The sequence below is a fragment of the Ursus americanus genome, chromosome 27 (assembly GCF_024610735.1).
Source record: "Ursus americanus isolate L20-20 chromosome 27, mUrsAme1.1.p, whole genome shotgun sequence".
Taxonomy (NCBI): domain Eukaryota; kingdom Metazoa; phylum Chordata; class Mammalia; order Carnivora; family Ursidae; genus Ursus; species Ursus americanus.
The window spans coordinates 12,084,233-12,109,204 of NC_142153.1; the positions used below are offsets into that span (position 1 = coordinate 12,084,233).

The 24,972-nt window shown below is 37.3% G+C and overlaps 1 protein-coding gene across 1 annotated transcript in view; it reads right to left on the reverse strand.

Moving 5' to 3' along the window:
• KCNU1 (potassium calcium-activated channel subfamily U member 1) overlaps positions 1–24,972 on the reverse strand; it is a 141,596-nt gene that overhangs the window by 80,789 nt on the left and 35,835 nt on the right. The window contains exons 11-18 of the mRNA XM_087856319.1: positions 20,375–20,480; positions 19,210–19,292; positions 17,998–18,067; positions 14,690–14,842; positions 10,700–10,812; positions 10,276–10,344; positions 6,207–6,296; positions 5,974–6,071 (exon numbers count right to left, since the gene is read on the reverse strand). Coding sequence (XP_087712445.1) covers positions 5,974–6,071; positions 6,207–6,296; positions 10,276–10,344; positions 10,700–10,812; positions 14,690–14,842; positions 17,998–18,067; positions 19,210–19,292; positions 20,375–20,480 — 782 coding nt within the window. The remainder of the gene's footprint in view (positions 1–5,973; positions 6,072–6,206; positions 6,297–10,275; positions 10,345–10,699; positions 10,813–14,689; positions 14,843–17,997; positions 18,068–19,209; positions 19,293–20,374; positions 20,481–24,972) is intronic.

Below are 24,972 nucleotides of genomic sequence, written 5' to 3' on the forward strand. Positions count from 1 at the left end.
GAAAGAATCTTCAAAGCAGCAAGAAGTTACTCATCACGTACAACGGCTCCTCAATAGGATTGACAGCTGATTTCTTATGAGAAACAATGGAGGCCAGTAAGCAGTAGGATGACATATTCAAAGTCCTGAATGAAAAAAACGCCAAGAAACAATTCTGTATCTGCTAAAACTATCCTTCAAAAATGAAATCTAAAAATCCTTAGAGTTCATTGCTTTTAGACAAGCCTTACATTGAATACTGATGAGAATCCTTGAATTTGAAATAAAAGGATACTAGGCAGTAATTCAAATCCACATGAAGAAATAAAGAACACTGGTTGAGGTATATTTCCATAAGTAGTTATAAAAGAAAATATAGGGCTTTTTGTTTGTAACCTCTTTTTTTCTATCTGATTTAAAAGATGAATGTGTAAAGAGATAATTGCAAATCTATGCTGATGGCCGCATATATGTAAGTACATAGTTTGTGATGATAACTTAAAGGGAGGAAATGGAACTATATAAGAACATAGCTTTTATATACTATAGAAACTAACTTGGCATTAATCCAAACAAGATTATTATACGTTGTCATGTTAACAGCATAACCCGGCCAACTACCAAGAAAATAACTAAAATATGCATATGAAAATAAATGGCAAGGGATTTAAAATGGTACATTAGCAAAGATCTAACACAAAAGAAAGTAGTAATTAATGATTTAAAAAACAAAAAAGATATGACATATTAAAAAAACCCCAGTAAAACAGCAGTTGTAAATACTAACTTATCAGTAATTACATCAAATATGTATGAATTAAACTCTGCCATAAAGAAATGGGGGGGGCGCCTGGGTGGCTCAGTCAGTTAAGCATCTGCCTTCGGCTCAGGTCATGATCCCAGGATCCTGGGATAGAGCCCTACGTCAGGCTCCCTCCCAGCAGGGAGCCTGCTTCTCCCTCTCCCTCTGCCTGCCATTCCCTCTGCTTGTGCTCTCTCTCTCTTGCTATTGCTCTCTTTCAAATAAATACATAAAATCTTTAAAAAAATAAAATAAAATAAAGAAGCAGGGATTACCAGAATGGAAAAAAAACAAACAAACATGATCCAACTGTATGCTGCATGCAAGATACATAGTTTAGATTCAAAGACACTAAGAGATTGAAAGAAAAAGAATGAAAAAAGATATTTCATGCAAATGGTAACCAAAAGAGGGCTGGAGTGGTTATACTAATTTTGCACAAAATAGAATTTAAGACAAATATATTACTGAAGACAAAGACATTTTATAATGATAAAATGGTTAGTCTATCACTAAGATATAACAGACTTATAGGCACATAACAGTAGAAATCCAAAATAAATGATTCATTAAACTAACATATTTAAATGGGGAAACAGACAATTCAACAACAATAACTGGAAGTTTAATACCCCACTTTCAATAACAGAACAACTATCCATTGTTCTATCAGCAAGGATCAGCAAGGAAATATGAGACTTAAAAAACCCTATAAACCAACTAGACCTAACAAACATTTATATAACGTTCCACTCAGTGACAGAAGAATACATAGTTTTCTCAACTATACATTGAATATTTCCCAGGATAGGTCAAATAATAGTCCATAAAATAAGTATGAATAAATTTAAAGGAATTTAAGACATACAAAATATGCTCTTCAACTACAATGAAATGAAATGAAAAATTAGTAACAAAGGAATTGGGGAAATTCATAAATATGTGGAAATAAAAACAACACATGCCTAAATAACCAATGGGTCCTCCCCCTACAAATCACAAGTGAAATTATAAAATACTTTTATATTAATGGAAAATGAAAGCACAGCTCATCAAAAATATGACATGCCCCTAAAGAGTGCTTAGAGGAAATTTTATTGATATTGATGCCTCTATTTATTAAAAAAGAAAAAAAGATCTAAAATCACATGACCTAATCACCTTTCATGTTAAGACATTGAGAAGAGAAAATTAACCCATATCAAGTTGAAAGAAGGAAATAATAAAAATTAGAGTATACATAATTTAATCAAAAGATTGAACAGTGGTAGATAAAAATAAATTAAAATTGGTTCTTTGAAAAACCCAACAAAATTGACAAGCATTTTTGGCAAGACTGGCCATAAAAATGAAGAAATACCAATATTACTAAAATCACAAATTAATGAGCAGATATTAGGCAAGAAAATGAAATAAAAGGCCATAAAACAAGGTATTAGAGCTAATAAAACAAGTTCAGTAAGGTTGAGATCAATACACAAAAATCAACCATATTTCTATACCTTAACAATGAATCATCTGCAAATGGAGTGAAGAAAACAATTTCAGGTGCACCTGAATGGCTCAGTTGGTTAAGCATCCAGCTCTTGGTTTCAGCACAGGTCATGATCTCAGGGTTGTGGGACTGAACCCCATGTAGGGCTCTGTGCCAGCGTGGTCTGCTTGAGATTCTCTCTCCCTCTCCCTCTGCCCCTCCCCACTGCTCACGCTCTCGCTCTCTCTCTAAAATAAATACATAAAATCTTAAAAAAGGAAAACAATTGCATTTACAGTAGCACTAAAAAGAATAAAACACTATTGAAGGAAATTACAGATATAAATAGATATAAAGACATCACATGTTCATGGGTCAGAAGACTTACTATCTTAATAGCAATATTTCCAAAATTGATCTACAGATGCAACACAATGCCAATCAAAATCCCTAGTGCCTTCTTTGCACAAATTGACATGTTTATCCTAAAATTCATAAGGACATGCAGGGACCCAGAATAACCAAAACAATCTTGAAAAAGAATAACAAACTTGGAGGACTCATATTTCAAATTTCAAAATATAATACAAAACTATGGTAGTCAAGTCAGTGTGGTACTGACACAAAGCTAGACATACACGTCAAAGAAATAAAACTGAGACTCAGAAATAAACCCACACCTTTGCAGTCCACAGTTTTTTGACAAGGTTACCAAAAACAGCTCAATGGGGAAGTTCTTTGAAAAAATGGCGCTGGGACAACTGAATATCCACATCGAAAAGAAAGAAGTTGGACCCTTTCATCACACCAAACACAAAAATCAACTCAAAATGGATCAGTGACCTCCAAGTAAGAGCTAAGAACATAAAATTCTTAGAAGAAAATATTGGAGTAAATCCTTATGACCTCAGGTTAGCTATTCCACAAAAACACAAGCAACAAAAGATAAAATACATCACTGGACTTCATCAAAATTTAAATTTCTGTACCTCAAATTATATGAAGAAAATAAGAAGACAAACCACAAAATGGGAGAAAATATTGGCAGATCATACATCTGAGAAGGAACATGTATTTAGAATATATAAAGACTGTGTACAACGCAATAATAGAAAGACAACAACCCAATTTAAAACTGGGTAAGGGATCTGAATAGACATTTCAAAGACATACAAATGGCCAATAATATCCTCATAAAAAGATGCTCAACTTCATTAGCCATTAGGGCAACTCAAGTTACAACCACAATAAGATACCAATTTACACCCATTAGGATGGCTAATATTAAAAAAAAACAAAAAAAAGGAAAATTATTTTTTAAAAAAGGATGTGGAGAAATTAGAACTCTTGTGCATTGCTGCTGGTAATGTGAAACGATGTAGCCGCTGTGGAGAACAGTGTCAGTTTCTCAAAGAATTAAATATAGAATTAATATCTGATTTAGCAATTCTACTTCTGGGTATATACATGAAAAATTGAAAGCAGGAACTCAAACAGATATCTGAGCGCCAATATTCATAGCAACATTCTCCACAATATCCAAAAGGTGGAAACAATTCAAATGTCCATCAACAGATGAATGAATAAACAAAATGAAGTATATCCATACAACGTAATACTCTTCAGCCATAAATAGAAATGAGGTATTGTTACATGCTACGACATGGCTAAGTGAAGGGTGCCAGACACAAGAGGCCTCATGCTGTCTGATTCCCATTTCATGAAATGGCCAAAACATGCAAATGTATAGACACAGAAAGTAGACTAGTGGTTGGGTTGCCAGTGGTGTGGGCAGAAGGGAATGGGGAGTAACCACTATTGGGTACGGAGTTCCTTTCTGAGTTCCGAAAAATGTTCTAAAATTGTAGTGATGGTTGCACAAATCTGCTTACACACTAAAACCCATTGAACTGCACACTTTAAAAGTCTTATTTCATGGTATTTAAATTATATCTTAATAAAGCTATTGAGATATAAAAATGTTAGAGCTGGGATTCCTCAGAAAGGACCCACCCACTCTCCCACAGCCAACACACACAACTTGTGTTTCAGGTTGGTGAGGCATGGCTGGACAAGGGAAATACGACAGCTTTAGTGGTGTGCAAGGGGGGAAAATGAGGGATGTTTTTCCATCTTCATATGGATTTTCATTGGTGGAGGGTGCTTAGAAGAGTATTTGGTAACTATGCAAGATAACTACGGAGGAGGCGACGAGGAAGCAAGTGGCCTGAGAGGGCTCCCACCTCCTGACATGCATATATATACACCAGGAGACTGAAAAATCCCAAACAGCTGAGGGGCCAAAATAACATATGGAATGGAAAGACCAGGAATACAAGAAAAGGGGCTTTGCAGACCTCCAGACCAGAGGCTATGGCTGGGATGATGGATTTCAGTAACAAATGACAGAAGGTGATCCAACCCAGGAAGAACTGATACTGGTTACAGACAGAGAGGTCACAGAAGCTGACACTTACGAGGGAATGAGGTACCTCAGGAACCAGGAAGGGCTTGCATGAAAGGGTATCTTGCTGTCCACTATAAGAACAACCGCAGGGCTGTCTGGGTGGCTCAGTCAGTTAAGTGTCCAACTCTTGATTTAGGCTCAGGTCATGATATCAGGGTCATGAGATCAAACCCTGACTGGGGCTCCTCACTGGGTGTGGAGTCTGCTTAAGACTCTCTCTCTCCCTCTCCCTCTGCTCTTCTCCCCCACCCCGGCTCACACGTTTGCTCTCTCAAAAAAAAGAAAAAAAAAACACAAAAAACAGCAACAACCATGATGTTGAGCAAATTTACTCCTGCATTTAAATAGACTACTGGGGAGAAGGAAAAGATAAGAACTTGAGGGGTAAGAACCTTAGAGATAAGAATAGTTCTGATAGGAAATTCAAATTCTGAATTCGGTTTAAATGCTGAAACACTGGGATTTTATTCACAGAATCTTAAAGTACCTGGAAGAGACTAAGTTTTAAACTACAAGGGACAAAGTTATCATGAATGCTTGAGACGATTTCTCCTTTGCTGCTATAGGGTGAGATTGTTGGTAAGCTATTGAGTTCAATTAGAGACAAAAGAAAAAATTACATTTCCTCATCACTATGTCAGAATGAGTAAACTTTAAATCCCCTATAATCCATTCAGAAGACCGAGTATTCAAGGAATGGTACTGTTCCCAACACTAGGAGAAACGATAATTATGTGACAAAAGAGAGGTGTTAGCTAACACTACAGTGGCAATCATATTGCAATATAAATATATCAAATCAGTATGTAGCACACCTTCAATTTACACAATGTTGTCAAATAAACAGAGCCCAATAAAATAATTTTTTTAAAAGAATGGTCATGAGGTGGCCTTGAGACTGAAGATGGGGAGACCATTGTGATGGAGTGAAAAGGAATGGGCTAAAAGTCAGCAGGTATGGCATTGAGTTGGGGGAGGGTGCCTCCAGTTGGCTCTTGACTTTGAACATTACTGAATCTCTTTCAGTACTCATTTGCTTGGCCTGTGAAGGAGCCTAACTAGATACCTAGCAAGATTTCTTCCAGCTCTAAAAGACTGATTCTCAGGTTTTGTATGCCCAGTGGGGAAATATCTGCCACTTCTTGGCCAAGTTCAATGGGTATTATCTTTTAAGAGAGAGAACTTCTCCTCTTCCTTTGGCCATGCCCCCAGAAGCTGGGGTGACGGCAACCAGATATAAAGTGCAGTTACCTGGGAAGTGTCGATGGATCTTGGCTTTGCAGCTACATTTTCCAATCAGCTCTGGAGTAAAGATATCACTGTGACAGGTGGCACAGTAAAAGGAGGCTCTGGACAATGAAAGCAAATCAAGAATGACTTATGTGAGGCTCAATGCTAAGGAAGCATGGCGCTGACTCAGTCTGTCTTCCATTAAGTTGCATTTGCTTTAGGACTTTCTCCCCATAAAGTAATAAAGAAATTACCTTATGACTTCCTTTGTAGATTCAGCAATAAAGAACCCTAGTGTGTTCTTACGCAGCCTAACTTGTGCGGGTGGGTTTAGTACCAGACCACTGGAAACAGAGAATAAAAATACAGTAATTTTCCCCTTCAATTTCTGTGGCAATATTTGGTGTTTCATTCTGTCTGTCATTACCAATGGATTCTCTAAATTGTGGCGTTAATAAGGCTCCCTCCCCTTTTACTGCCAAACACAGTAGAAAAACTGCATTTGATTACATATCTTTGATTGCTGCTAAATATCCAGAAGGGAGTCAGGTCATAACATGATTGTTAAGTTGCACACAGCTGAGCTAAGGGTGTGCTCCTTCCTGGACTGTGTCCTGAATCTGAAATGGTTAAACCAACTCAGATGCATGAAGCCTTGCTAATTTAGGCTACCCAATGCCATGGCCACATGGTTGCAAGTCTCACGGTCATAGTAGTGGTGTTTATCCTTAGGCTACTTGCCCTGGAAAATTAAATTATGTCTACTTAACCAGCTGGATTCCAAAGTTCCTTTTGTTTGCCTATGCAATTTTTGAACTTGCATATTTCTTTTGACTTCATTTTTTTCTATCTTGATTGACAGATTTTTGAGAGTAGGAACCACATGAATTGTTTCTATTGCTGCACGAACACTTTGATTTTCTCCTTCCTTATGGTTTGTGTGTTTGAAAATGACATCTTATAAATTTCACCCATGATACTCCTTGACTCAGTACTATATTATGACGATTTGAATTCCTCACTTTCTCCTTCTGTTTGTCAGGCTATCCCATTTTTATTTCCTTTAATTCAGACCTCCAACACGATGAGGTCCTATAACCTTGAAACTACCGTCACTTTATTTGCACATGGTAAAAGTACTCCTTTACTCCCTTAAAACACTCCTTTTATATTAACTTTGGAAAGAAGTCAAGTCTTAGTTTTGGCAAAGCTTATTCTGTTGTTAGGGTACTCCAAAGTAACTTGCTAGTGTAAGAGCCTTACAAAAATAAAAGGGGTAGTACCACAAAAGCACTTCCATACTATGCTAAGAATAGAAAGATGCTGGGTAGCTGTGTTGAGGCTATATTGAGGTAGTTTATTATCTGAGACATTGGATGGCATTTTCCAAATGTTTACTGACCAATATTAATGAGCAGAATAAATGCTTTTAACTTTGAAAGGAAAAGAACATGGCTTTGTGCCCCCACCCCACTATCACTGGCTGATACCACTAGCTAGTAAGCATAAGCTTAATTGTACCTTCATAACTCTTATTTTTAAGGGAGTGTCCTCCAAACTCACATTAAATACTTAGTTATGAAGATATTGTCACAATAATTGCTGTGGTTGCATTTGAAAGAAGAGGTGAACTCCCTTTGAAGATTTTTCCAAACTGGCTTAATAGCCCCTTCATGGATCATGGCCAGTTGCTCTCTAGAGAATGTTCACTGCTGGAACAAACTTAGAACATCATCTGACTATGGTCAGATCCAGCTTTATCTCTTAGCAGATGGTAAATTATTCCCTAAGACAAATCCTTATGTTTGTCAAGGGCTTTTCCAAGTGTCCTTTTTTTTTTTTTTAAGATTTATTAACTTATTTATTTGAGAGAGAGAGAGCATGAGCAGGCAAGCAGGGGGAGGGGCAGAGGAAGAGGGAGAGAGAGAATCTTAAGCAGGCTCCACACCTAGCTCGGAGCCTGACGTGGGGCTCCATCTCACATCCCTGAGATCGTGACCTGAGCTGAAATCAAGAGCTGGATGCTTAACTAAGCCACCCAGGCGCCCTGGGCTTTTCCAAGTTTTACAGTCTATTCAAGTGTATCAATTAGAAGAGAAAATAAAGGGGCGCCTGGGTGGCACAGCGGTTAAGCGTCTGCCTTCGGCTCAGGGCGTGATCCTGGCGTTATGGGATCGAGCCCCATGTCAGGCTCTTCTGCTGTGAGCCTGCTTCTTTCTCTCCCACTCCCCCTGCTTGTGTTCCCTCTCTCGCTGGCTGTCTCTATCTCTGTTGAATAAATAAATAAAATCTTTAAAAAAAAAAAAAGAAGAGAAAATAAAAGGTGAGAAAAGATGGGTTTCCCCTCCAGTTTTTCTGTATACTAGTCTCAACCGCAGCCATTGAGATGCCCTATTTTCCTTCCACTTATGGCTGTGCTGGATTTAGTACAGCATAGTGATCAGAATCACCACCCCAAAGCCATGCTGAGTTCAGATGCTGGCTCTGCCACTTGCGACCGATGTGAGTTTGGGAAAATTATTTAACTTTTCTGGGCCTCATCTTCCTGCTCTGTAAAATGGGACTAATAATTGTAACCATTGTTGTAGAGATTCAAGAGGTTATATAAGTAAAGTGCCTGTAACACTGTTGGTCATGAACTAGCGATCGTGTAAAGGACTGCTATTATCCAAACCAGGACTTAATCTCTTTGAGTCACCTGACTCTTCGGTGAGAAACCAAAGTTAAATGTAAGTTGGAGCAGGTTTCATTTTCATTAGGGGTACATATGTGCTAACTAATAACAGCACCAGGACACCTTGAATATATGTAGAAATTAGCTGCTTAGTAAATGTTTGTGCTTCTGGTCTGCGATGTCCCTTAGTCATCCTAATAAAAGTAGGATGCGAAAGTTGGAAAGGACCTCAAGAGCATTTGGTCCAGTAGTTTACAAATATCAGTGAAAAAATTGACTATATCATGGGGACTTTAAAAAATTCTCTGGTCCCACCCTTAGAAATTTTGATTTTGTAAAGTTCAGAGTGGGATTTTGGAATCTATGTGCCTTTAAAGCTTTGCAAATAATTCCAATGCATAGCCCATGTTGCTGAAGGCCAAGTTCTGGGCCAATCTAAAACTCAAAATGCCTGGCTTATGGTTCCAAGACTCTCTCCTTTTTACCATAACCTATTTGTGGCAGAGATGTCATTTGTGCACAGATTCAGATTTTGAGATTTTCTTGAGCATGGCAGGACTGTTAAATAGAATTTAGCCAGCCAGACAATACTATTTGTTATTCTCTCCTTAGGGACCTCCTTTGTACAGTACCCCGTTGACCTCTTTTGCCTGGAAATATATTTTGCAACATCTCTGCTTAGAGTTTTCTTCTTTCCAACCATTCACATAAAATTGTTCCTTTGTAGTCTGTCTGATATCATTCGAACTTGTTGAATTTTGACTATTTCCCTATAATTCTAAGGCTCCTGTCAGTTTTAGAGCTAGAAAAGGTCTCAGGTATTAACATGACCTCCTCATTTCGCAGAGGATAGATGTTTCTCCAACACCAAGGAGCTAGCGAGTCATAATCAGGATCAGAATTTAGTCTGTTGATTCCAATTTAATTCAACTTAGTTTTCCACTAAACAACATACATAAGTCAATATAATGGTCTTTCTTGTTCCCCATCCCACTTAAACCCTCAGTTTTTCTTATTTTTCAACATTTTTTCTCTCTCTATATATATATATCATTGTAGTTGATGGGCTATTTTTCCTAGATTTTCTTTTTTATTACGTGATAAATTATCTTACTTCTCATATTATCCATTATGGGTTCTTAAGAAATTCCAATGGTCTAATAATGTTGCTTCTTTCTTTTATGTACCCTACCAATAGCAGACTTTGTTCAGTAGGCCAAATGCCCATTTTGCCATATTTTGTAGCTTAGTTTCTAAAGCTACGGTTTGTGGGAACATTTTTTTGTCATAAATAATTCTAATTCATAGTGCTATTTCATGGTCAAGACTTGTAATATCTAGGAATAAATTAAAAGGAACAGATCTGAGAAGGAGACCATTGTTCTCTCCCCCGCTCATGAAAGAGAATTTGGGGAGGGCCATGGGAACAAAGACAAAGCCCCTGTCTACCCACTAGGGTAACCATCCTAACTCCAATCATTAGATTCTAACCCCAGTCATTAGAGACAGTACACCACAGCATAGTGGGTGCCCAACAGGCTGGCTCTCAACAAATGGCAAAAGCTTAGTTATGGCTGTATTTTTGGAAAAGTCTTAATCATAAAGATTCTCCTTTAAAAAGCTGCAGAGATTCAAACTCTCATTGTTACCAGTAACCATGAAAGATCGATTTGTGTTCGATGGCTATCAGCATGAGTCCCAACTTCACAAAGCAAAGCCTAGGAAAGAAGACAAGTAATTGTGAGGAAAGCGGATAGCAGGGTGCTAATTCACAAGAACATGACCAACACTTTGTGCTCTGTGCCTGGGAAAACGCTAGCACCTCGGCAGAGGAAGAGACTCCCGAATGCAAGTGAATCCATTCTAAAGTATAGCGTAGCCAGCATGGCGACTGTGACAAATATGAAATTGTCCCACATAGACTGCAAGCTTCTAAATTGCAGAGATGCAGACTTGTTCATTCTTACACCTTCAGTGTTTATCATGGAGCCTGGCCTGCGTTGACCCCCCAGTGAACACTGTTGAAAGAATGTCATTGCGTAAAGAATGAGAAAAGTATTTCTTTTAACTTACCGGGAAACTTCAGGAAAACTCATTCCAGCAAAGTCATCAGAGAGACGTTGAGTCAGGATTTTGTTCTTCAGGCCATTAAAGAAATATTTTTGCCAGGGCTGTTTAGGAGAAACCTGGAATACACAATCATGCCACATGTACCACACTGACAGGGAATATGGGATGTTATAATGCAAGTTGTATAGCCTGTTAAGCAGCCAACCAGCACCCGTTGCGCTTAAGTCATAGAAAAGAGATTCGTCCTAGTGGTTAACTGAAGAAATGTCAAAGGAAGAACTAAAACTCTACCATACATCTCAACTATTTACACGAGAGAGTTCAGAATGAAGTGAAAGTATCATGACTTGGTTTCTTCCCAGAGTGCATTCAAGACTCCTTGCTGGAAACTGGAATTCCTCTCCTAATAATTTCAGCAAGGTAGACTGGTTTTTGAGTCAGTAACAATAAGAGGAGAAGGATAATATGGAATCTAAGTTGTCTCTCCATAGATATGGCTGTTCAAGATTTTTTTTCAACATATTATTTTTCTATTGAGTAGCCATATGCCACAAAGAAAAAACATTCAAGGCTTTTTCCCAGTATCAGAACTCTTCATAGCTTCAAATGAACTTAATGAGCCATCCTGATCAATGGAAATGAGAATATAAAAACTAGGGACAGCAGCAGGTTTCTAGAGAAAAGAGAGATGGGAAGGGAGAAGGATATCTCTCAAAAAGTCTAAATACAGTCTGTGGGGGCGGGTGGCCTGTTGGGTAACTCATCTCTGATATGTGTGTAAGAACTCAGAATTTTGTTATGCTCTTCATTCATCCTGGTCATCTTTCCCCCCCATCTGCTGCCATGAGACCCCCACCACACTGCTCTGACGTGGCAAGGCAGGCTGCTCGTAAAGCCCAGAATCCCATCTGAATGTTTGGAATTTCTATAAGCTCTGAAACACTGTGGCTGTGAAGGGTTAAGACCAGCTCAGAAATACTGCTCAGATGGCCAGTGTGTGGTTTAGAAAACACAACACACACACACACACACACACACACAGAAAAATATCCTGCCTTATAAAGAAGTAACTACTTGTATCAAGCAATCCAGGCACTGGCCCTGCAATCCCCTTTCCAAAATTCAGCTGAATCTCCTGCCTTCTCCCACCCACTCTATTAACTTTCTCTATTGAGGAGCCCTCATTTCACTGGGAGTCCCTACTTAAGTCCCCGTAACTAAAAAAACGGGCTCACTGCTTCTAATGTAAATGTTTCAGTTTTTGAAAGAGGGTAAAAAAATGATAGAGATGGAGAAGGCTTCCTGTGTTCATTTTTTAAAGATCAGAGAGGGAAACAGGAAGATAAGATGGATTTTGGATTTAGACAGTAGAATCAGGGAGCTCAAGTATGTCAGTTGGAGTAGATCTAATCTAAGTTGAAGCCTAATGCAATGCTCTGTGCCCTGAAGCAACTGGAAATCTCTTTGGACTATAATTTCTTACCATATAATTAATACAGTTGAAACACATATCATTGATCCAAGGTCCTGGAATCTGAGTACTTGGAAGTTTTACAGATATTAACGTAATACTTAGAAAAATCAGGTTATAAGATGAACAACTCTCATTTTATTGATGCAGAAACTGACAGAGAAAGTAAGTGTCCAATCCGAGAAAAATCAATCATGAGACACTGGAGTCCTAGCTCTTAAACTTAAGTTAATAGTTTATTACAGAATCTAAAACACCAGAGCTATGAGTATAGCATTAAAAAATCTTACCCTGATCCTGCCTAGTTTAGGATTTCAGAAAGTAGGTTTTAGACTTCACTTCCAAAAAAAAATATATATATATATATCGTAACCACGAATCTCTCTTAATTCCTATACCCAAAGCCTTCTTATGATGAATATTGACAGACGACCACCTTCAGTGAAATGGTTACAACTTTAGATTACACAGAAAGAACAACAACATAATATAGGCTTGGTTTTAAATCTCTTCCTCCTCTATTTCCAGGAAAGACATGAAGTCTTCAGAGAGAGCTCTCTATTTACTTTCTCCAGCCACGGAGATTAAAATCAGAGCCATCATGACACATGTTATCTTGTTACTATGTGGACTGTGTATACTATGCTACTACTGTCATTCACTTTTGTTAATGTGTTCCAGTCTTTAAAATGCCCAAAGACCAGCATGCAGGACACCCCTGGGAGCTTTTTTCAGAAATGAAGCCCCACTCAGACTTTTGGAATCAGAATCTGCATTTTAACCGGATCCCCAGGGGATGTACATGCACAATTAACATTTTGGAAGCACCCTCTCAAACATCCCTGTCCTTGAGACTTGGTGAAAAGGGATTAATTCCAACCCACAGAGTGGCAACAGTTTACAAATTCCAATGTCTTGGTTGGAGACTCCATGGAGAGCCCGAGGAAGTCACTGTACATTATACATGAATAACAATCTTGCAGAAGTTACCTTGCACTTTCTAAGTACACAGCACAAGCAGAGACAATTTCCTCGCAAGCGCTTTTTGAGGCCATGCACAGTGAGCAGGAAGAGAAGGCTAAGGCAGCTTCCTTATAGCAGCATCAAGGCTCATTTCCTACTGCCTGATGGTCATCTCTATTTATCTGCATGTGGTATTTCCTCACATTCGCAGAAAGAATTACAGAAGAATTCCATGTTTTCCAGCTAGCATTTTGCTGGCCAGAGCATCTTTCATGGTTTTGTTTTGTTTTGTTTGTTTGGGTTTTGTTTTGTTTTGTTTTAGATAGTGCCAGGGACAAAACCAAAAAAGATGTAAAATTTTTTGAAATCTATTAATGAAGGAAATAAAGTGTATAGAAAGGCCAAGAGGGAAATTGAATATAAGAGAAGGCATATATAGACTCCTAATAAATGGAGAGGAAAGGTCACTCTCTGGAGAGCCTCTGGACAATGGGATACTGGGTCCAGCTGAGGGTTGGAACCTTTCCTGAAACATTTCATGTGGGTGGCATTTCGAAGGCTATACTTTGTGCTGTAACAGTCATCCCAATAGTCCCCGTGAGCCGCTTGTCTCAAAGGACCACATCAAAGGACCTGATGTGGGAGACTGTGAGTAGATACCCAACAACCACAGGCATCGAGCAGAGTGGTAAGACATTAGGTCAGACAATTCTACCTCTACTACTCATTAACATAACTATCGATCAAGTTAGTTAGCTTCACTGACCCATTACTGGGATTCTACCTTGAAATATCAGCAAAGGAAACATAAGGTATTTAAAATGAGTGACAAAGTAGGTACCCAGTATGTGGTGACTATTGTTATTACTGTATAGAATGTCCCCAAAATAACCTGAAAAATTTGATTTTAATTATTTGTTCAATGAATACATTTATTATCAATTATTATGTATTTAATTTATATTTAAGTATATGGTTTTACCACTAATAATATAACCTTTATTTTTATTTATATTTCTGCTTTCAATAACTCAAAGTACTTCTACCTTTATATTCATAACATCGTGGACTGAAGGTAGGAAGCAAGGCTATGATTTCTATTTTGCAGATAAATATTCTTAGACAAGAATAAGATCGATAACTTCTTCAAGGTCAGTGCAGTACCTGGGACTTCAGTCTAAACCTCTCAATCCTCTCATAGTTCAAATGGAAGTCAAATCTCATTTCTTGGGCCCTTCTTGTCTTCCTCAATTTTTTTTTCTTTTTCTTTTTTTTTTTAAAGATTTTATTTATTTATTTGACAGAGAGAGACAGCCAGCGAGAGAGGGAACACAAGCAGGGGGAGTGGGAGAGGAAGAAGCAGGCTCCCAGGAGAGGAGCCTGACGTGGGGCTCGATTCCGGGATTCCGGGATCACGCCCTGAGCCGAAGGCAGACGCTTAAGGACTGCGCCACCCAGGCGCCCCTGTTTGTTTGTTTGTTTTTTTTTTTTCTATTTCTGATCCTAACATGTGAGGATATGGGGGTAACAAGCCAAGATTCAACAATTTACAAGGTTACCTTTTTGTTTTGTTCAACAAATAGAGACGTGAGAAAGGTGCACAAGCCTGGCACCAGACAGCCTTGGGCGATGAAGCCAAGCTTCAACTCGGCAAAGCAGATGATGTTGTCTCCCATATTCCAGTTCCAACTGGGGATCTTTGGCAGAAAAACCTGTTTCATGATAGAAAGTAGGTCAGACATTAAGAAGAAATACAATTCAAGAAAGTCATTTATTTTGTTTTGTTTTGTTTTTCTGAATGGACATCTTTCTTGCATTTATTTGAAAGCATTTACTTGAAAGCATTTATTGTGCTCACATCAGTGGAAAGGATAAGAACAAATTCGGCTTTTAAAATTTGTGAGTGGTCTACTGCTCCCACTTTTTAAAACAAAAATAGTGAGAGTTGCAAAATCGGGTCAAATGATGTAGACCTCTGATTCTGTCCTGAATGTACAATCTTATTTGTTTGCTTTTGTCCTTGTTTTTACTGAGATATAATTGTTATATAACACTGCAGTAGCTTCAGGTGTACAAGCAAATGATTCAATGTTAGTACATGTTCTGAAATGACCACCACAGTAAGTCTAGTTACCATCCACCAACCCAATGTTAGGAGAGAACTTTGAAGATCTACTCTCTCACCAACTTTCAAATATACTATAAAGTATTATCAACTATAGTTACCATGTTGTACATCATATTACCATGACTTCTTTATTTTATAAACATAAGTTTGCTCTCTTCGATCCCCTTCACTCATTTCACCGCCCCCCATCACCCCCACCTCTGGCAATCACTGATCTGTTGTATTTGTATGTTTCGGGTTGTTTTTTTTTTAACTTTTAAGGTATCATGTATGAGGGAAATCACATGGTATTTGTCTTTCTCTGATTTATTACACTTAGCATAATTCCCTCAAGGCCCATCCATACTGTAGCAAATGCAGAAATGCCTTCTTTTTTATGGCTGAACAAAACTCCATTATATTTACATCATATATTTTATTATATATATATATATATATATATATCTTTTTCTTTAAATCTAAATGGAGAATTTAGTCCATCTATATTTAAAATAATTATTGATAGGTATGTACCTATTGTCATTTGTTTATTTTTTTCTGGCTGTTTTGTAAATCCTCTGTTCCTTTCTTCTTCTCCTGCTCTCTTCCTTTGTGATCTGATTTTGTGTAGATCTTAGAGTTCTTTCTCTTCATTTGTTGTGTATCTGCTATAGGTTTTTCCTTTTTGGTTACTATGGGGTTTATATAACTCATTTTTATAACAATCTATACTTAAGTTTGATCACATTCTAAAACTACATTTTTACTCCCCCTCCCACATTTTATTTTTGATATCACAATTTATAGCTTCTGGCCTTGTGCAGCTCTAGGAGTCACAGTTATAGTTACTTTTACTGCTTTTGTCTTTTAACCTTCATACTAGCTTCATGAGTGATTAATCCATCTTTACAACATTAGTTTATTCTGAATTTTACAACATATTTGCCTTTGCCATTGTGACGTATACTTTCGTATCTTTTCCTGTTAGTAATTGTGGCTCTTTCCTTTCCGTTTTAAGAAGTTTCTCTAACATTTCTTGTAAAGTAGTCCTAGTCATGATGAACTCCTCTAGACTTGTTTGTATGGAAAACTCTCTTCTTTCATTCTGCATGACAACACTGCAAGATAGAATATTCAGGGTTGGCAGTCTTTTTTATTTCTTTCAGTACTTTGAATAGATTGGGTCACTCCCTTCTGGTTTTTGCTAAAAGATCTGCTGGTAGTCTTACAGTGGTTTCCTTTTTTTTTTTTTTTAAGATTTTATTTATTTGACAGAGAGAGCACAAGCAGGGGGAGAGGCAGGTAGAGCGAGAGGGAGAAGCAGGTTCCCCGCTGAGCAGAGAGCCCAATGACTCTCATCCCAGGGCCCCAGGATTATGACCTGAGCCAAGGCAGATGCTTAACCAGCTGAGCCACCAGGCGTCCCACAGTGGATCAAATGTTGTTCTTCTCTTGCTGACTTTAAGATTCTCTCCTTGTCTTTAACTTTTGATACTTTACGAGCCTTAGTGTGGGTCTTTTTACTTCATCTTATTTGCAATTCTCTCTGCTTCCTGGATGTGGATGACTGTTTTCTTCCCCAGGTTAGGGAAGTATTCAGTCACTCTTTCTTCACATATGTTTTCTGCCCCTTTCTTTTATTTTCTCTTTCTGAGACCCCTATAATGCAATTGACATTGTCCCTTAAGCAATCGCCACTTATTTCATTCTTTTTTCCTTTTGCTGCTCTGATTAGGTGTGTTCCACTACCCTGTCCTCAAGTTTGCTGATTCTTCTGCTGCATCTAGTCTGCTGTTGAACCCCTCTATTGCATTTTTTGGTTCAGTTATTAAATTCCTCAGCCCCGTGATTTCTATTTGGTACTTTCTAACATATTCCATCTCTTTGTTGAAATTCTCACTTTCTTCATCCATTCTTCACCCTAGCTCAGTGAGCATCTTTATGACTGTTTCGAACTCTCTGTTAGGTAAGTCATTCATCTCTGTTTCATTAAGGTCTTTTTCTGAGGTCTTATCTTATTCTTTCATTTAGAATATATTCCTCTCTCTCTTCATTTCCCCTGAAGTTCTGCATTAGCTAAAACAGCCACCTCACCCAGTTTTGAAGAAATGGCCTTGTGTAGGAGTTGAACCTTACTGTATATCCCTGCCATAGCTTCTGGTTATCTCTCAAACCTTTGTGATTGTCAAATCAGCCTAATTCATTTTTAGGGACACCCAGTAGCTGAGGGTATGCCCAGAGCTGTCAACGTCCCAAAGGAAAGGATCTCAGCACCTAGATTCAGGTGGATTGGAAGTTAGACTCTCAGGCAGCAGGTCTTAAAATATGAAACTATACTTCTTTACAAATTTACATTTTTAAGTGATTAACAATCTTTTCTAAAAGATTTATTTATTTATTTGAGAGAGAGAGAACAAGAGCAGGGGGAGGGGCAAGGGGAGAGTGAGAGAATCCTCAAGCAGACTCCCTGCTGGGCATGGAGCCTGATGTGGGTCTTAATCCCAGGACCCTGAGATCACGTCCTGAGCTTTAACTAAGAGTTGGATGCTCGACCAACTGAGACACCCAGGATACCCGAAGTGATTAACAATCTTAATGATACTCCAAATTTCACCTGTAACTGGAAAAAACTTTTTGAGTGTAGACCTATAGGTCTATTAATAATAGCAATTAATAAGTTCTACTACTTAGATGAAATAAGTCATTTAACTCCATAGACTAAAAGAGGAGGATAATAGATAGACTAGAATGTTATCATACCTTGTTATGGGATTGAAGTATCTGTATGATGACTCTGGTATTAGGGTAATAGTTCTTGATAGAGAGAACCCTACATAAATAACAAATACACTCATCAGTGATGTGCTATATCCAATGGCTTTGCAATATAATTAAATTAAGAATTAAATTAATAATTAAATTGATGTGGGTAAGCTTAATAAAACAACACATAAAATTCACTGTCATATTGTTTTCTAAAAATGTTCTGTTTAATAGCATACACAGTAAACAGTGCTGTTGTTTTAGTGATTTAGTGAATGAAATGAATGAAAAGGTCAGCTCTTAGTACTAGGAGACTGTGGTCTTCTGGAACCAATTCTTGAGGATGAAATAGACAGTTTCATGTATTTTAGCCTTCAGACTCAAACACATTAATTACAGGAAAAAACAGAGATTGAATTCCTGTCTATAACATGACTCATAGACTCATAGCTCATAGACTATCTTATTCAACTTTCTCATTATACATATTAAGAAACTAAGGTTTATCTCATACGCACTGTATTATGCACAGCATATGTTCTCAACTGTTTCTTGCTATTTGTAGAATCACCTTCAGCTATGTATGTTTATTACGCTCTGGGGACCAGGAGTTCATCTGGGTTAGGCACAATACCATTGCTATCATAATGAAGCTATTACTACAAGTCAAGTTCCTGCTTATAGATAGCCCATAGTTAAAGGTGGTCAACACCAATTCTAGTCATCTTGAAGATACTTGCCAATAATCACAAGCACATTATACCAAATGATACCCAATATTTCAGCAGAACTACTGGAGAAAAACCCCAAGAAGTAAAGTCTACTAACAGGGCTGACCAATCACAAATGGCATCTTTATTTTTGGTGGGTTAAAGATGTTATTTATAATGGTGTTATCTGAACAGTGATCAGTTATTTGTATGCTTGCTTTTTCAATTTAAATAGTTATTATCCATATGAAACTTTAGGAAAGTATGTGAAGAAGCACAGAGATACTCAGAATACTTTATTTTTTACTTCCTTATTCCTACATCTTCACAGCCTCTGGGAGAGAAAAAAAAAAAAAGGCAGAAACCTGGAATATGATGAACCTAGTGCTGTGACAGATGATATCTTCTCCTCTTTAGTCCATTGCACTAGGCTTTATTTTAAAAGAGGTGGAAATAAAATCAGCAGTGAAGCATATAAAACAATGTGCCAGCTTCTTACCTCATAATGTTTGAAGTGTCTTCAGCTTGTGAATCACTGCACAAAGGGTTGGCTATAATCAGGCATGCTTCTGCAGATTCCACCTATTCTTCAAGATTAAACAGCAGCTGTCTTGTTAATTACATGGGAAATGCTCTACTGTTCCCCCTGTGGGTTTTCCTATGGTTTCATCATAAAATTTCCCATAAGAAAGAGAACACTCTTGGGAAGAAGTTGTGATAAGGATGTCTTTACATCAGGATCAGAGTCCTACAGATGCTGTAAGGGCTGGAAGTGCTGCAACAGACAGATCTGTGCATAGGATCTCTAACAAAGATGCAAGACTGCTTTAAAATGGGGAAAGTGCATAATTGCATTTTTCCTATTGTCCAAAACCAAGATTTTAAGCAACTGTCTGTATATTTATGTGCCTTTCAGGACAGCAAAGAATGGGGGAACTGGAAGTATGCCTGGCCCAAAGTAAGCATTCAATATTTGGGGATTCTGAATCTTAAAGGTCTAGAAAACTATTGAAGTGGCTCTTGTAATACCAACTTGTGGGAAAGAGAAAGCTTATTCGAGTCTGTCATTTTCTATTTCAATTCTTTATGTTAACTCTATAGATCTCTGATTCTAAAAACTGCAGCCCTTGGTTTATATGATTCTGTGAAACCTAAAACATGGGGAGAAGCTGGCTTTGATCTTAATTGAAAGCTGTCTAGATGGCTGGACTTTGCTCATTATTTTTCTTCCAGCCTTAATGAGATTTCTGCTATTTTCCTTCATGTTTCTTCTATCAGACGGCATATCAGTGTGTTTAGAAAAAGTTGGGAAATCTGTCATCTGGTAATGATCCTACTTGGATGATAAGATTAAACACACTTTTGCTATCCAAAACTTTTTCAGATTTCTTAGACTGATAAAATAACACTGCATTAGATAAATAGAGAATTTCATGAAATAAATAAATGTAAATATAGGTAAACGGTGAGTTCCGCTTGATATCTGTCAAGGAGGACTTGGAGATCAATTACTACATTTCCTTTATGATCACTTTTTTAAATTGAGGAAGTCTTATTTTCTTCCAATTTAAGCATCCGGAGTAATACTTTTGAAAGAGTAATATATCTTATCATCTTAATCGTTGCAGCTTAGGGAAACTAGAAGAAAAAGAACTAGTTCTTACCGCAACCCGCCTCAGATCATCCCACTTAAGTGCAGATCCAGAAATAAAAGTTGTAAAGGCCATGTTGCACTTAAATATGGTTTCTAATTCCAAGGAAGGAGGGACCCTGGGCAAAAAATATAGTTCCAAAGATGTAAAAAGATGCCTGAATTTGGTGTAGGGGTTGTTATATTTATTTAATGCCCATAACAGAACTCCTAATCTCCTCTAGGAAAACATCCATCCTCCCTTACTTATCCATACTAGCCTTATTCCAGGCATGGGCCTGAAGCTCAGACCTAGTCAATCACCACGGTATGAAAAAGTGCAAATCATGGGGCGCCTGGGTGGCACAGCGGTTAAGCGCCTGCCTTTGGCTCAGGGCGTGATCCCGGTGTTATGGGATCGAGCCCCACATCAGGCTCCTCCACTATGAGCCTGCTTCTTCCTCTCCCACTCCCCCTGCTTGTGTTCCCTCTCTCGCTGGCTATCTCTGTTAAATAAATAAATAAAATCTTTAAAAAAAAAAAAAAGAAAAAGTGCAAATCAGGTTGATGTCCGAAAATTTTAAAAAAGGAATTACTAAGGAGGGTAAGATAAAAACATTTCAATTATTCAAAAAGATATGGCATTTTAAAACAATGATGAACTTAATGAAATAGCTTCTAAACATATAAAGAAAAAGTTCACAAAACTAGAGAGATAAACTGATGAACTGACAATGTAATGAGATTTTACAATTATTCTCTCAATTTTTGATCGATTAAACAGAAAAAAACTGTCACGTTTGATGTTTCTAAGTCCTTTGTTTTCTTTTTTCCCTTTATTGAGGTATAATTAACAAATAAAATGGAGAGATAGATAAAATGCATCATGTGATAATTTGGTACCTGTATATACTGTAAAAGGCTTCTTCCCATTAACTTTATTTACACATCCATCACTTCACATCATTATCTTTCTTTCAGGGTAAGAGCATTTAAGTTCTGATCACTTAGCAAATTTTAATTACACAATATAATGTTTTTAGTTTTAATCACTATGTTATACATTAGACCCTCAGAAATTATTCATCTTAAAACTAGAAATGTGTACCCTTTTACCAACCCGTGTCTATGTCCTCCCCCTGTATCCCAGCTTCGAGCAACCACCTTTCTACTTTCTGCTTCTACGAGTTTGCCTTTTATTTTTTTAAGATTCCAGATATAAGTGATAGCACACAATATTTGTCTTTCTTTGTCTGGCTTATTTTACTTAGCATAATGCCCTCCAGATTCATCCATGTTGTCATAAATAACAGGATTTCCTTTTTTAAGGCTGAATTATATTCCATTGTATATATATGTATATACATATGTATCTGTATATATATGCATGTATACATATCTATATGGGTATATATATGTATGTATAAACATATATGTATTGTGTGTGTATATATATATTTTATATATTCATCCATTACTAGATACTTAAATTAGGTTGTTTCTATACCTTGGCTATTGTGAATACTCCTAATTGTGTTTTTGAGAGCACACAATTTATCAAAGTGATAAATTACTTGACCAATAAGGAAAGCCTCAACATACTACAAAAAATAGTTGTCATACATATTATGGTCTCTGATCACAACACATTTTAAGTTAGAAGTTAATAACAAAAAATTCTTCATTTCTTAAAAAAATAGACTGCTAAAAGTCACATGGGCTAAGAAGCAATTATAACAGAAGTTATAAAATTCTTAGAAATAAATCATGTTGCAAACACTAAACATCTAAGCCTTTGGATACAACAAATGCAATGCTTTCAAAGAAATGTATGGCTTCGGACATTAATATTGCAATAAAACCAAAGAAATAAGAAGGAAAAAGACAACAAAAATAGGAGTGCAAAGAATGAAATAGAAAAGAAATTATGAAACAAAGAAGATCAATAAAACTAAAAGCTAGATCTTTGAAAACAAACAAACAATAAGAAACTAATACAATAGGCAAAGCTGTAGTAAAATTGATGGGGAGAGAGAGAAGACAAAAATACAGGGAACTGAATTCATTATACTGAATGAAGAAGATAAAATACCTACAGGAAAAGTAGAGGTAAAAATAAGAGTGAAAGGGGCGCCTGGGTGGCTCAGTTGTTAAGCGTCTGCCTTTGGCTCAGGTCATGATCCCAGCGTTCTGGGATCGAGCCCCGCATGGGGCTCCCTGCTCAGTGGGAAGCCTGCTTCTCCCTCTCCCACACCCCCTGCTTGTGTTCCCTCTCTCACTGTCAAATAAATAAATAAAATCTTTAAAAAAAAATAAGAGTGAGAGAACACAACAGATAACTAAATGCAACAGCTTTTAAAATTCAAACAAAACAAATTACTAAAAGTATCTTATCAGAACTCACTCTAGAGGAAAGATCAAGCCTGTATGGTCCTATGACTATTAAAGAAATTGAAGCCATAATTTAAAATCTCTCCAAACAAAACGAAGACAAAACACACACAAACACCAAACAAAAATTTAAATCCACCACTTCTAAATGGTTTTACAGTATCTTCTACCACACTTTCAAGCAACAAATCATCCCATTTTTTATACAACATCTTTCGAAGATATAAAAAGGAGGGAATAGTTTTCAGCTAATACTACAAAACCAAACTAACCATAATTCCAAAACTATTAATTTACCACAATAACAAATTTAAAGTAAAAAAAAAAATAGAGAGAGTCATCTCCGATACAGAAAAGATGGTGATAAAAATATATTTCACAGTTAAGAAACACAGCTCATGGTATATGAGGTATAGAAGAAAATACCCCTCACCCAATAAGGAATATCTTTAAAATAAAGGATGTCCTTAATGACAAAATATTAGAAAAATTTTCTTTGAAATGAGAAAGAAAAAATATCGCCACTTTTTTTGCTAATGTTATATTTGATGTCTCATCAAGTACAATAAGAAAATAAAATAAATTGTACATAGAAGGATTGGAAAGGAGAAAATAACGGTCTTTATTTGAAGCTGTTATTTACATAGAAACCCCTAACAACACTACAAAAAAAGATTTAAGTAATGTAGAAATTTAGTAATATAGATAGATAGAAGATTAATATGCAAAGGTCAATTCTGTGTTTTATACCAAAAGCAAACAACTAGAAAAAGTAACTAATGAGACAGTATTTCCAATAATATCAGAAAAAATCAAGTACCTGGAAATATAAACATACATAAAATAAATATCACATTATTACTGTTTTATGTTGTATATTCTCTAAGCCTAGTTATCTGACTCTTCTGGAAGTTTTGAGGGCTACATAACATCTATTTATACATTTCTTTCTGCTTAATTTTAGCCATAAGTAGTTTTTGTTGCATGCCACTAAGTACCCTGATATACAGGAATATAAATTAATAGTTCATCTTTATGACAATTTATATCATAATATCTTGGAATTTTTTTTCTTAAATAACAGGTAACCAAAGAAAGGAAAGTAACAATTTCTCTATCAGTTATCTATTTTTCCTTAAAATTTTGCAATATCTTTGTGGCTTGAAATAACGAATTATTATTTCTTGAAATTCTTTGGTTTGATTCGGCTCGGATGGGTGACTTTTCTGCTCCCTGTGGTTTTGCTGGAGTCACTCCTATGTCTGCGTTTAGCTGAGAGCTTTAGTGGGCTAGGACATCCAAGATAGCATCACCTATATGTCTATTGCCTCAACTGGGCTAGCTGAAGGAGCTGGCACCCAGTTGGGCCTCCTCTCCATCAGAGTAGGTGAACTTCTTCTACAGTGCTTCAGGGCTCCAAGAGACTAGAAGCAGAAGCTGCCAGACCTCTTGAGGGCTGGGCCCATAACTGGCCCAGCCAGTCATGTATACTTTATTGGTTAAAATGAGTCAAGAGGCAGTCCAGTTTCAACAGAAGGGAGAACAGACTCTACTTTTGTTGGAGTAGAATATGTGTCAACAACTGGGAGGAATCCTGGCAGTCATCTTCTAAAAACAATCTACCACAAGAATTCACATCCCTCCCCTGTACAAAATATTCTTTCTTTCCCAAAGTTTTATCTCGTTAAAGCATCAGCTTAAAGTCCTGGATCTTGTCATCTACGTCAAGTCTAGATGTGGATGGGGCTCCTCAGGCACAGCTTCTCCTCATCTGATGACCTATGACCTAGGTAGACAAGTCGTCTCCAGCTCAACACCCAGCATACCGAGATGAGGCAGGGATAGGAAAACTGCAACAGACACTCCCAACCAAAAGACGCTGGGGTGGTAATGGATGGCACATAGAAATCACTGGTCCACTGAAACTGTGAAATCTATCTGAGCACATATTATGCCCCCTGACTCAGAGGGCAGAGCATGTTTTTGATTAGGGCCCAGTACTGCTCTCATGAGCCAATCCATTGTTTTTCTCAATTCTTATCTCTGCCCTCTGACCCTATGAGTCATCTTCTGTTTTCCTAATAAATGGCCCAGGTTTGTCCCTGAGTAGCTTTCTCAGCCTAATTCCTGCCTATGCTGGGTTGGGGGCCAAGAGGCATTTGTTTCCATTGTGAAGCCTCTCTGTCCCTTTTACTCCAAGCTGACAGTTAATTTCGCAGTAAAATTTTCTTTAAAGCACTG